Consider the following 12,747-nt stretch of genomic DNA (forward strand, 5'->3'; position numbering starts at 1 on the left):
TTTTTTAAGATAGTGATTGCAAAATTCAGTACATAATGTAAAAGAAAATGTGAATAATGAAATATATTTGATGAAGCCCCTAAATAAAAATTAAAGAACTAAGAAAAAAGCATATAGTGTCTAATAAGTTGTTTAAAACAAGAATAATGCCTTAAGTGTAATACTGTAGTGAAACTTTCATTCAAAGCTTTTCAAAACTTAAAAAATTATTTATACACACATATGCACAAATATACACATATATATACACACACATGTACACATAAATATTAAGTTCAAGATGCTTGTGAGAATAGAATTAAAAGATAATTGATTTGGGGGCAAAAATTTATGAAATCTGTACATACAAAGTGTTTTCAGAGTTTTTGAAAAATACTCATTTTTGTAAACGATGCATGTTTGTTATTATTTCTTTATTTCATGCCAGTTAGCTCCTCCAACCTTGCTTTACAGAATGATTTAAACATTACCACATTTGCAGGAACTCACAGTAAAATACTTAATTAAGTCAGGATTTATGGTGCCTCCCTTCCCAAGAATTTTTTTATGCTTTTCTTTGTGGAGTGTACTTGGAGGCATAGGATCAGGGTAGAGTGATCATGTAGAGACTTAGGGGTTTGGGCTTGGCACCCTCCCTGCTCGCCTCTCGCCGCCTGCGTCACGCTGTCTCCCTCATTCCTTGGAAGTTTGCTGCTGATAGAGTCAGGGAGAGCCTGGGTATCTAAACTCAACACAGTGCACTGGGCAGAAGCTGCTGTGGTAATTCATGGCGATTCTTACAAGTTTAGGGAATGCAGCTTGGGTATATCATGCCTTCCAGTTTCACGTGAAAGGGTGGAAGTTAGCGGACCTATATTAAACCACACCCTCATACCCTGTGGTTAATTAAAGCCGTATCAGTTCTTCATTAATGTTTTAAAGTTGTCCCATTCACCAAATTTCTCTGTATTCCTAAGCTGACATTTAACTCTTTCTCATACTTTTCAACCTTCCTTTTTTTTTTTGATTAGGAAACTTCTTCCTGTTTTGTAAATTTTTCATTTTGTAGATCAGTGCTGTCCAACAGAGCTTTCTGTGAAGTTGAAAGTGTTCTCTGTCTGCACTGTCTGTTGTAGCTGTTGCCTCGTGTGGCTGTTGAATACTTGAAGCATGGCTTGTGCCATTAAGGAACTAAATTTTTAAATTTTATTGGATTTTATGTGATTTAAATGTGTATAGCTGTGTATGGCTATTCTGTTAGCGTGTTTAGAGTCTAGTGTGACACCAATTAGCTTTGCCCAGGTTGCACATGTTGCACAGAATTCCAAGTACTGAAATAAATCTTAGAGAAATGTTTGCAAACACCCTGTCATTAGAGCTAAATTAGTCTTTGCTTTCAGGTGGTTGATTTACTGAGATATTTTTCCTGGGCCGAGCCTCAGTTGAAGGCAATGAAGGCATTACAGCATGTAAGTAACTTAACTTTCCTTAGAATATAGAATTATAAGTATTTTTAATTCCCCCAGTTTTCCATAATTATCTCAAGTTGTAATTTTTGTCCATCAGAAAAGCAAATCCTAAATTTTATTGTACTTTGATTATTCAATAGCTATGTTGAAAACCAAAACTTTCCAAAATATAAATTTAAATTGTATATACTATACTATTAAATTGTACACCACAGCATCCTGATGGGCAGATTGGAGGAGGAAAATATGGCTTGACAAGCAAAATAAAAGATTTGAATCCTTCAATGTTTTTATGTTCTATTGTTTTTTTCTTTTTTTAGATTTATTTATTTGAAAGGCAGAGTTACAGGAAGAGACAGAGAGATCATCCATCTGCTGGTGTACTCCCCAAATGGCTGCAACAGCCAGGGCTAGACTGGGCTAGGCCAGAGCCAGGAGCCAGGAGTCAAGAGCTTCATCTGAGTCTCCCATGTGGGTGTAGTGGCCCAAGCACTTGGGCCATCTCCCTCTGCTTTTCCATGTGCATTATCAGGGAGCTGGATTGGAAGTGGAGCAGCCGGGACACGAACCTGTGCCTATATGGGATGCCGACATTGAAGGTGGCAGCCTGACCTGCTATGCCACAATGCAGGCTCCAAGGAACTAGTTTTATTTAGGAGCATATGTCACTTAATGATGGTGATACATTCTGAGAAGTCTATTCTGCAATTTCGTCCTTATGTGAACATCCTATGAATCAGAAGGCTAGGTTGTCACTAGGCAATATCATCATTTGAGACCCCAGTCATATATGTGGTCCATTGTTGTAGAGTGCAGAACTAAATGTAATTAATTTAAATAGGCTCCAGCGCCTTGTGGCTACTGTGTTGTATAGCTTTGCACTAGAACCTAGATCGAATTGGAGTATCTGACTGTAGAGGAAAATATTCCAAGTATTAGGTGTGGTTGGCTTTAGTGGAATCAGAGAAAGATCTTTGACTTCCTGAGATGGCTAAGAAAGTATTTGGGTCTGTTAGTACTTCTTTCTCACCTTCTCTTTAATGATTTCTTTTTTTTCTTCACAAAAGAGTTACCTCTTCAGTTCTCTGGGGTGGAAATCTTTCTCCACATTTCAAAGAAACAATGCTTTGCTCCTGAGAGAGGGAGAGCAAAACAAAGAGAGCTTCTGTAAGAAATACATGTTTTCAAAATTTTTATTCATTTGAGAACCAGACAGAGCCCCCATGTGCTGGTTAATTTCCCAGATATCCACCATAACCCAGGGTGGGCCAGGCTTGGGCCCAGCCAGAGCCAGGAGCTTGGAACACAATCCAGGTCCCCCATTTGGGTGAACTCAGTTTCTTGAGCCATCGTCACTAACTCCCTGGGTCTGCGTGGTCAGGAAGCTGGAGTCAGGAGCCCAAGTTGGGAATCAAACTCATGCACTCTGTTGTGGAACACAGGAATCTTAACTGCTAGGCTAAATGCCCACTCTCAGCTTTTATAGGAAATATTGATGAGGGGTTGACCTTATTATATCAAGACAGCAAACTCCTCACAAAGCTGTGAGGCCAGCTCGCCTGTCTGCTTCTTTATAATTTAAATGCGGAGGTGAGAAGTGTATCACAGGACAACTCAACATACTTGTTTGAATTAAATTAAGTCTGACCTTTTTTAACAGTCAATCTGATTTGACAGATTGTTTTCATAATTACAACCGACTGTACCAATAAGGTTGCATAAGGAACATTTCCATGAATTAAATGTGCTAAATTAGTAGTTCCAAGGTCCTTCCAGATAGATATAGGTGGGTGCTTCAAAATACTTGTGGACAAGTGAAGTTTAATGTATGAGTTTATTTTGGTACAAAGCAACTCTTGGTACAGAAAGGTTTTTTTTTTTTTTTTCATAATTTGTATGAAATGTATATTAAGGAAAAACTGCATGGATTTCAAAATATTTGTACCAAAATAAGCATCTTTTAATTCCATTTTCCATGGACTTTTTGAAGTACCTTTGTATTTAAACTTCTGGTAAAATCTTTGGTATCAAATTAAAAACATGAAAGGGGTACATAGTTGTATCCGTTCTTTGGATGATACATTAATAAATGCATTGACAACTACTGCTCCAAGTTTTAGAAACTATTGGGTGTTGATGCTAACCAATCTTATTTCTTACATTAACTTTTCTTTTGAATTTCCTTTACTGTTAACATAATTCTATGATGTAGAATAATCTTCTGGATGATTTCTAAAAATGAAGGTATGCTAGTCAAATAATTATGTAACATTTTATGAGTGTTGGATTGCCACAATGTACATTACTGTGACTCTTAAATAAAAGAAAGCTTTGGGGCCAGCACTGTGATGTAGCAGGTGAAGCCACTCCTGCAGTGCCTGCATCCCATATGGGCTCTAGTTCCACTTCCAGTTTGGCTCTCTGCTATGGCCTGGGAAAGCAGTGGAAGATGGCCCAAGTGCTTGGGCCCCTGCATCCCGTGGGAGACCCAGAACAGGCACCTGGTTCCTGACTTTGGATCGGTTCAGCTCTGGCCATTGCAGCCATTTGGAGAGTGAACTACCAGTTGGTGGACCTCTCTCTGTCTGCTTCTGACTCTGCCTCTCTATAACTCTGCCTTTCAAATAAATAAATCATTAAAAAGAACAAAAAAAAAAAAAAAAGAAGAAAGCTTGCATTAAGGAAAACTGTTTATCCCTGTTTTTTCCTAGCCTATGAGACTAGAATACATGTGTAGCTTTGTCCTGTGTGACAACATTTAGCACCATGCACCACTCTTTGGGAAAATGCTAGTGATCTCTGACACACCTGTACCCCAACAGGAATATAATAATATTTTAACACCTCAAGCAATTTAATCTCCTAAATATATAATATCACCTTTTTATATGACCTCTCTGAGCAATGTATTACTTGTAAATTTATTTTACGCTATAGGGAATACACTGAGAAAAGTGAATTTTAAAATGAGCTTGAGGGCTGGTGTTGGTTTGAATCCCAGCTCCTCTGCTTCCATTCCAGCTTCCTGCTAGTACATACTGGGACTTATCAGATGATGGCTCCAAGTACTTAGGTCTCAGCCATCCACATGAGGGACCTGGATGGCCTTCTGGATTCCTGGTTCTAACCTGGCCCAGTGCTGGCTGTTGCAAGATTTGGGGGAGTAAACCAACAGATGGGAGATCAGTCTCTCTCTCTCTCTCTCACTTTCTTTAAAATAAAAATAAGAAAAGAAAGATTTTTGAAAAGTGGACATAGAACTTATCTATCATCTAAAATGGTGACATTGAAAGTGGAAGTATAATTCACGTATTTTTAGAACTTCTGTTTGAGTTGCTGGGGCTTTTGAGGAAGTAGTTTTTTCTTAAAGTGTGAAATATTTCACCTAAAATGTTTTATATCAAGGGCATTAACTATACTTCCAAAAAGAGTAATTTCTGGCATGAAAACTTCACATATTTAAAATAAAATTATGTTTTATATTAATAGAAAATGGTAGCTGTTCATCCAGCAGAAGTAGTAAATATACTCAACTGTTTCACCTTCAGTAAGGACAAGCTAGTTGCTCTTGAGCTGTTGGCTTCGTAAGTATTTATTTTTTATTTTATTAAATAAAAGTTTGGAATTTTCTGTCTTTTAGATCATGAATGTGTCATTAATATTAGTATGTAGAACCGTAATAAAATAGTCTGTGAAAATGTAATGACAAATTCTGATTTCTTCAAGGGAATAAATATCCAGTGTAGTCAGTACACACATGGTTACGACTTATAAAATAATGGAACTCATCAAGATTAATTATTTAATTTGATTTTCTGCATCTCAGCAATTTGTCTTGCCTGAGTAACTTGTAAGGTTTGGGATTTGGTAAAGATAGAGAGGTTCTGCTACTTACTGAAAGATAATATTTGCAGGTTACTTATATTTTCTGAACCTTTTTCCCTCTATTTTAAAAATAAGAATTTCACTCACTTAGTAGTGTATATGAACTTGAAGTACTATAAGGAATGTGGAAGCAACCTAACGAGGGCATTTGATAAGTAAACCTAATGTATGTAAGCACAAAGGAAAAAGGAAGGAACCTACTCCCATATGTAATTGAAGAGCACATGAGTTGTTTATAGTGTTTGCATTTTAAAATCCCTTCTACATTTATAGATGTCCACAAAGACACAGCATCAAAGCATAAGGCAAAATTTCACTTTTAGATCAGCTCTGATTTTTATGCATTTAACAGATAGGTTGGTTCTGTTGATGCAGCTTTCCTAAGATGCACTCAAGAGAGTATACTTATATTTCCAAAAATCTCAAAATAGAGATTTTTAATAATTTATAAAAGTATTATTTTGTTACTTTCCAGTAATCAGTTATTTAAACTTCAGTTGTTTATAATTTTTTGTAAACATATTATTTAAATTGGACTGTAAAAAAGTAATCACATTTTCTCCCTGTGTCATAGGGAAAGTTCACTCAGATATGTTTGTGCAGTAAATGAAAGTTGTAGACTCCAGTACATATGTCCAAGTTTCTAAATGGAAAGCTAAATTTTATTTCCTTGGTAGAAACATTGTCGATGCTCAAAACTCTCGTCCCATCGAAGATTTATTCAGGATAAATATGTCTGAGAAGAAACGGTGCAAGAGAGTACTTGAACAGGTAACTTTCTCAGGATTGCTTTGAAAATGATATGCTTATTTTTCAGAGTGGTAACTCTGATGAGTGCTGTTACATGATATGGCAAAGGTGAACTTGCTTGCAATCCATGAAGTGAAAATGGAGCTGGGATGAAGGGAATACTGGAGGGGAGGAAGAGATAGCTTAGTTAGGGTGAAAAGCTTATTGGCCACTTGGCTTGTGCCTCACGGGGTGCTTATTTATATCTTGGTCTGTTGTTAGCTTTGCTGTGGCTTCCAAGTTTTGTCTTTAACTTACGTACTTTGGAATCTGACTTTTCAGATTTGTTTTGTTATCAGGCTATGTTAATCAGATTTATAGGAGATGACTATTAAAATGGGATTTCAGTTTGTTAGCTTAAACTTTTGCAAGCATGGGAAAAATCAGTGCTTGTTCAACTCTAGAAAACTCGATTTGTCATCTTGTAAGGTTGTAATTTCCTAGGATTGTGATGACTGGAAACTGCATAATAGTTAGAAACCTGCTTGAACAAGATGCAGATTAATCTCCCAGGGCCTTGAAAGGTCACTTAATCCTCAAACTTCCTCTAGGCCCAGGGAGAGTTCTCAGTTTTGCCTCAGTCTTCCATTTTTACAGCTGACATAAGCACTGAGCCCACACTTCTTCAGCAGCTTCGTCACTGGTTTCCTGAACTCAACTTTTTAAGGTGCCATGCATATCACTGCTCTAGTTTTCTTACTTGTAATGCATTCTGTTCATGTCACTTTCCTCCCCAGAAATATTCTGGGACTGAGAGTTCTGTGGAGGAGGCTTTGTGATCGATGTAAATTAGTGCAGCTTTCCTGGAAGGTAAAATTGAAGAGCCCTTAAAATTCATGTTGGCCCAGAAGTTCTACTTTTAGGATTTTTTTTCTAAGGAAATTAGTAGAAATATTCAAACTCATACAGAAGGGCATTCACCCCAGTACTATTTATAATGCCCAAAAATTGAGATGGATTTTAGGGTTGAGATTATATAACTAATATAATTGTATGTGTTGGGAATGAATTTAAAAAACCAATATATGTTACAACTGCAAACAAATGTGTAATATCATACATACTTACAAAATATAACTGTGTATACATATATATTTATATATAATTAGGTATTATTAGAGTCATTGGTATATATTTGTCTAGTACAGTGTTTTTTATTCCTTAATATGTATTGAACACTAATTCATTATATGTGAGGTGTCATTTTAGAGTCTCAGATTGCAGTAATAAACAGCCTAAACCAAAATTCCTACCTTTATTTTATCCCACAATTATGTAAAATTACTAACTCTTGCTTTCTCAAAGGCACAGCTTTTTGGGTGCTCAGTGTCCTGAGTTCCTTGTTTGTGTTTTCTTCTCCAAATTGTACACTTCTTTAGAATGATCCATATCTCTTTCAGTTTCCCCTTTGCCTCACCTGTACCATAAGCTTGGTGTTTGTGATTTGGACTATCTTATTTCTTGGTGGTTGGAGAAATGGAATGGGTTAAATAATAAAGATATGTTTCTGCACACAATTTATAAAATCCACTGTGGTAATATAATTTTTTAAGAGTTTATTAGTTGCAAGATTAGTAACATTGTTATTTTAATAATTCCACTTAAAGCAGTTTTGCTTACATTGCTTTTGGTCATGTTCATCATAGTAAATGATGGATGATTTGTGAGCAGGTTGGCTGTGATGCTATTCTTTTATTCATGCTTTTTAGCTAGGATTCCCAAAATCCAGACTATTTAATTGGATTTTTTTTGATTACAGGCTTTTAAGGGGGGCTGCAAAGCTCCTCATGCTATGATATCTTCTTGTGGAACCATCCCAGGAAATCCATATCCCAAAGGAAAACCTAGTCGCATAAATGGAATTTTCCCAGTAAGCACAATTTCATGACTATCTATGAACATTCAAGAGACTAGTGTGAAATGTAGCATAAGCTAGTGGTGTTTAAAGAACAGGCCAGTTGATAATGCTTCTACAAAGAAAAGCAACTTGGTTATACCAGCAACTTAAGTCATCAATTCAGCCACTAACTGAAGGACTGTGTGTAAACTCCATTAAATCATTTGTGCAAAATCTACAGAACCAGCCAAACAAAGAGAGGTTAATTTTGTTTTATTCTGTCTCTTAGTGTACTTCAGAAGTACTGATTTATATTTAGCAAAGGAGCATTTCTCGAGCTCTCAGTGTTCTTCATACAGCTTCACAGTTTCCTTCCTGGAAATCATATTGCATAATAAATGCTCTGAGGAGTCCCATAAGAAAGAAGCTTGTTTTTATATCATCCAGTGTTCCTCAGACTTCCTTGTAAAGTAACTTTTTCAGAGAATGCTATCTTTCTATTGTTATGTGACAAATAGTGCATTAAAACAACGCACCTTCATCAGCTCATGTAGTTTCTGTGGGTTAGGAATCTGGGAGTAGCCAAGCTGGGTTGTTCTGGTCCAGAGTTTCTCATGAGGTTATGTTCACCTGAACACTTGATTAGAGTTCCAGAGCTGACTTTCCAGGTGGCTCGCATACATGTCTGGCAGGTTGGTGTTGCTTGTTGGCAGGGGGCCTCTGTTCCTTGCCAAAGGACTTTTTGTGGTGCTACTCAGATATCCTCATGGTGCTCCTTGCACCAGAGCAAGTCTTACAAGAGATAGCAAGTAGAAAGCACAGGGACCCTTTTGACTTGGCTTCAGAAGTCCAACGCCATCATTTCTGCCATTTCCTGTTAGTGATTCTGGGAGGGGATCTGTGGAGGCCGTTTCAAAGTTGGCTTCCATGCTAATGTATACCATTTAGGACATGTTAGGGACAGACACTTATTCTGGCCTATCAATTACAGCAGCTTGAGTGAAGTCACATTTACCCTGCATAGTATAAGTGATCACACTTAATATTTATGAAGAGCACTGTTTTTATCTCTATTTTCATCAATGATACAGGTATTATTTTTGATTCTTTGGGCATCATGCCCACTGTGGCACTGGAAGTCTATTTCTGATTTCTCTATTTTGTGGAGGAAAATATATCTATGTATCATAATGAGTTTGTTTATTTGATTTTTGTTCTTTTACCTTCCTTTTTTAATAGGGTACACCTTTGAAAAAAGATGGTGAAGAATGTACCAATGAAGGCAAAGGAATAGCTGCACGGATTCTTGGACCATCCAAACCTGTATGTTTAGAAAACAAATAATGAAACAAGTCTTAACTTCAAAATATAGTTTTATATTTATTCATAGCATAAGTTCAATTTTTATTGCCAGATTTAAAGTATATTAGAAATTCTCAGGGCTGGTGCCATGGCTCACTTGGTTAATCCTCTGCCTGTGGCACTGGCATCCCATATGGGTGCCGGGTTCTAGTCCCGGTTGTTCCTTTTCCAGTCCAGCTCTCTGCTGTGGCCCTGGAGGGCAGTGGAGGATGGCCTGAGAGCTTGAGCCCCTGCACCCACATGGGAGACCAGGAAGAAGCACCTGGCTCCTGGCTTCAGATTGGCTCAGCGCTGGCCGTAGCGGCCATTTGGGGAGTGAACCAACAGAAGGAAGACCTTTCTCTCTGTCTCTCTCTCTCTCACTGTCTATAACTCTACCTGTCAAATTAAAAAAAAAAAAAAAAAAGAAATTCTTGGAGAGTAGGAGGGTGAATAGTTGAGGGAAATATTGTATAACTAGTTAACCTATTAAGGGCCCTTTTGAGGGTAAGCATTTAAAATGAAACCAAGGCAAGCATTTGGCTTAGCAGTTAAGATCTCACCTGAGACAGCCACACCTCATGTAGGAATATCTGGTTTATAATACTGACTGCACTTCCGATCTAGCTTCTTGCTGTGTAGACTTTGGGAGGCAGCAGGTGATGGCTCAAGTAGTTGTGTCCTCACCACCCAAGTGGGAGACATGGGGTGGATTCCCAAGTTCTGTCCTTTGTAAGCATTTGCAGAGTGAACTGGTGAACTGGGACTTCTTTGTGCCTGAATGTCTTTCCATCTCTCAAATAAATAAGAAAATAAATAAAAATGACCCTCCAAAACTTTAAATAAGTGAATAAAGGGATAGCAGTCAAAAACTTTTTTATCCCTTTAGCCACAATGAGCTTTTCAGTTGCAAGTATAGAGTGAGGAGAGTTTGCTGTAGCGAAGGTGTGATTTGCCCAAATTCTTTTTTTTTTTTTTTTTTTTTTGACAGGCAGAGTGGACAGTGAGAGAGAGAGACAGAGAAAGGTCTTCCTTTTTCTGTTGGTTCACACCTCAATGGCCGCTGCGGCCAGCTCACTGTGCTGATCCGAAGGCAGGAGCCAGGTGCTTCTGGTCTCCCATGCGGGCGCAGGGCCCAAGCACTTGGGCCATCCTCCACTGCCTTCCCGGGCCATAGCAGAGAGCTGGCCTGGAAGAGGAGCAACCAGGACAGAATCCGGCGCCCCAACTGGGACTAGAACCCGGTGTGCCAGCGCCACAGGCGGAGGATTAGCCTAATGAGCCGTGGCACCGGCCCCAAATTCCTAATAGTGAAAGAAGGAGGGAGCTAGGAGGTTGAGAGTACTTTCAGGGGGAATGATTATATTGATTGGAATGTGAACTGGACAGAACACAGCTGTATGTGTTGAAGGATTGTCAGAGTGAAGTCCTTGTGGCTTACATGCTGCTACCTTGCAGCCGGCCTATCCACATGGCAGGGATTCCCAGGGCAGCTGTCTGTGGCAAAACACTCTCAGATCATAGTCCTTGCATAGGGCTAGTGCTGCAGGAGTGACCACCGTCATAAGAGCTAGAAAGGTTGTGGATCCCTTCTCCTCACCCCAAAAAGTGTGTTCTTTTCTCTCCTTTCTCGCTCCTTCTCTGGCTTTCTTTAGGTAAAGGTACAGCATTTGGCTTAGCTTGTGATTCTTCCAGTTTCTAGAGATTAATGAATTCCCTTTCTTACCTGTTTGTGGATTAAAAACATAAAAGAACTAAAACTACAGTATTGAATTCCTAATTCCGGTCTACAGTGTTGTCAAAGTGCTGAAAGCTAAAGCAAGGCAGGTCTTTGTCTCTCAAAGGGAGAAATGAGGGAGGGAATGACAGAATGAATTCCTAAGGAGTTTAAGGGATGTGGCCATTGAGAATTTTTGAGTAGCTGAGATTCCAAAACCTAGAGTATTTCTTGTCTTAGATACATAGGAGAAGATAGGGATTTTTAGCTTAACCTAGGCTGTGTCTAGTAGAGAGGTGTGTACTATTTGAGATAAAGTCTGACCATTGATTAGAGATGATTTGGTACTATAATTAAAAGTAAATACATCTAGAGGCTGGTGCTGTGCATAATGGGTAAAGCTGCCATCTGTAGAACCAACATGCCATATGGGCACCGGTTTGAGTCCCGGCTGCTCCACTTCCAGTCCAGCTCTCTGCTATGGCCTGGAAGCAAGTGGAAGATGGCCCAAATCATTGGGCCCCCTGCACCCATGTAGGAGACCCAGAAGAAGCTCCAGGCTCCTGGCTTCGAATCAGCCCAGTTCCCACTGTTGGCCACTTGGGAAGTGAACCAGCGGATGGAAGACCTCTTTCTCTCTCTTGTCTCTGCCTCTGTAACTCTGCCTTTCAAATAAATAAATAAATTGTTAAAAACAAATAAATAAATAAATCCACAGATATTTTTGACAGGATCCACCTTTGGACTCTATTAGGAAACAAGCTTACTTAAAGCAAGAAAATTTTCTTCATTTGAACCCTGTCTTAGTCTAGCAGTATTTGATAACACTGTGGCATTTTTAGATAAGATGTACTTTGTTTGCTAGTAGTCCGCTTACATAATTTTCTTTTTTCTTTTAACTCTTTTACTTTCTCTCCTTGTCTAGCCTCCTTCAACATACAATCCACATAAACCTGTTCCTTATCCGATACCTCCATGCCGGCCGCATGCAACTATTGCACCAAGTAAGGAGATCTTTTATTTTTTTACTTGTTTTTCTCCTTTGTTGTGTATTTATTTGTTGAATTGAAACTAAGTCCTGGTCTCTGTGACCAGCAGCACTTGTGAGTTGTTGCTATGAGTTTAATTTTGCCAGTAGTCAGCTACTAGTGTCCTAGCTGATGATACTGCACCAGGGAGTTTTTTTAGTATTGATAAGTTAATGGCAGATTAGTTTTAATCATTCTTTATTAAGATGGGTTTTCACTTTGGAAAATCATTCGAATCGTTTTCCTGGTAGTTGCTGTCCAGCGGTATCATTAATGCATTTAACTGTAGCAAGTCAAGTACGTATGCTTGACAGAAAGGACAAATAGTCCTGGTAAGTTCTGCCTGCCTTGCCCTTCAGGGAGCTTCTGCTTGGAGTGAGCGTGTAGTAGGAAGTGGGAATCTTCAGTGGTCTCATTTGCTTTCCATTTTCTTCAGACCAAACCTTCATGTAAAATGCAAGTGTAAGTTTTAAAAACAAGTTGGATAACTGAGTTAATTCTGTTTGAGCTCCTGGCCATAAAGTGATATTATGTTTTTTGTATTATATTTGTATTTTAGGTGCTTTCAACAATGCAGGTCTGGTACCATTGGCCAATGTCATAGCTCCAGGAGTACCTCCTCCACCTCCATATACTCCTAATCCAGTAGGAACAGGTAAAGTCATGTTTTTGTGGATGCTCAACTTAAGTGACTTACTCATA

At 38.6% G+C, this 12,747-nt stretch overlaps 1 protein-coding gene across 1 annotated transcript in view; it reads left to right on the plus strand.

The window, feature by feature from the left end:
* PROSER1 (proline and serine rich 1) overlaps nt 1-12,747 on the plus strand; it is a 32,286-nt gene that overhangs the window by 3,619 nt on the left and 15,920 nt on the right. Inside the window, exons 3-9 of the mRNA XM_062194337.1 lie at nt 1,380-1,448; nt 4,938-5,032; nt 6,011-6,104; nt 7,882-7,992; nt 9,199-9,282; nt 11,943-12,021; nt 12,605-12,700. Coding sequence (XP_062050321.1) covers nt 1,380-1,448; nt 4,938-5,032; nt 6,011-6,104; nt 7,882-7,992; nt 9,199-9,282; nt 11,943-12,021; nt 12,605-12,700 — 628 coding nt within the window. The remainder of the gene's footprint in view (nt 1-1,379; nt 1,449-4,937; nt 5,033-6,010; nt 6,105-7,881; nt 7,993-9,198; nt 9,283-11,942; nt 12,022-12,604; nt 12,701-12,747) is intronic.

The sequence above is a fragment of the Lepus europaeus genome, chromosome 6 (assembly GCF_033115175.1).
Source record: "Lepus europaeus isolate LE1 chromosome 6, mLepTim1.pri, whole genome shotgun sequence".
In the NCBI taxonomy this organism is placed as follows: domain Eukaryota; kingdom Metazoa; phylum Chordata; class Mammalia; order Lagomorpha; family Leporidae; genus Lepus; species Lepus europaeus.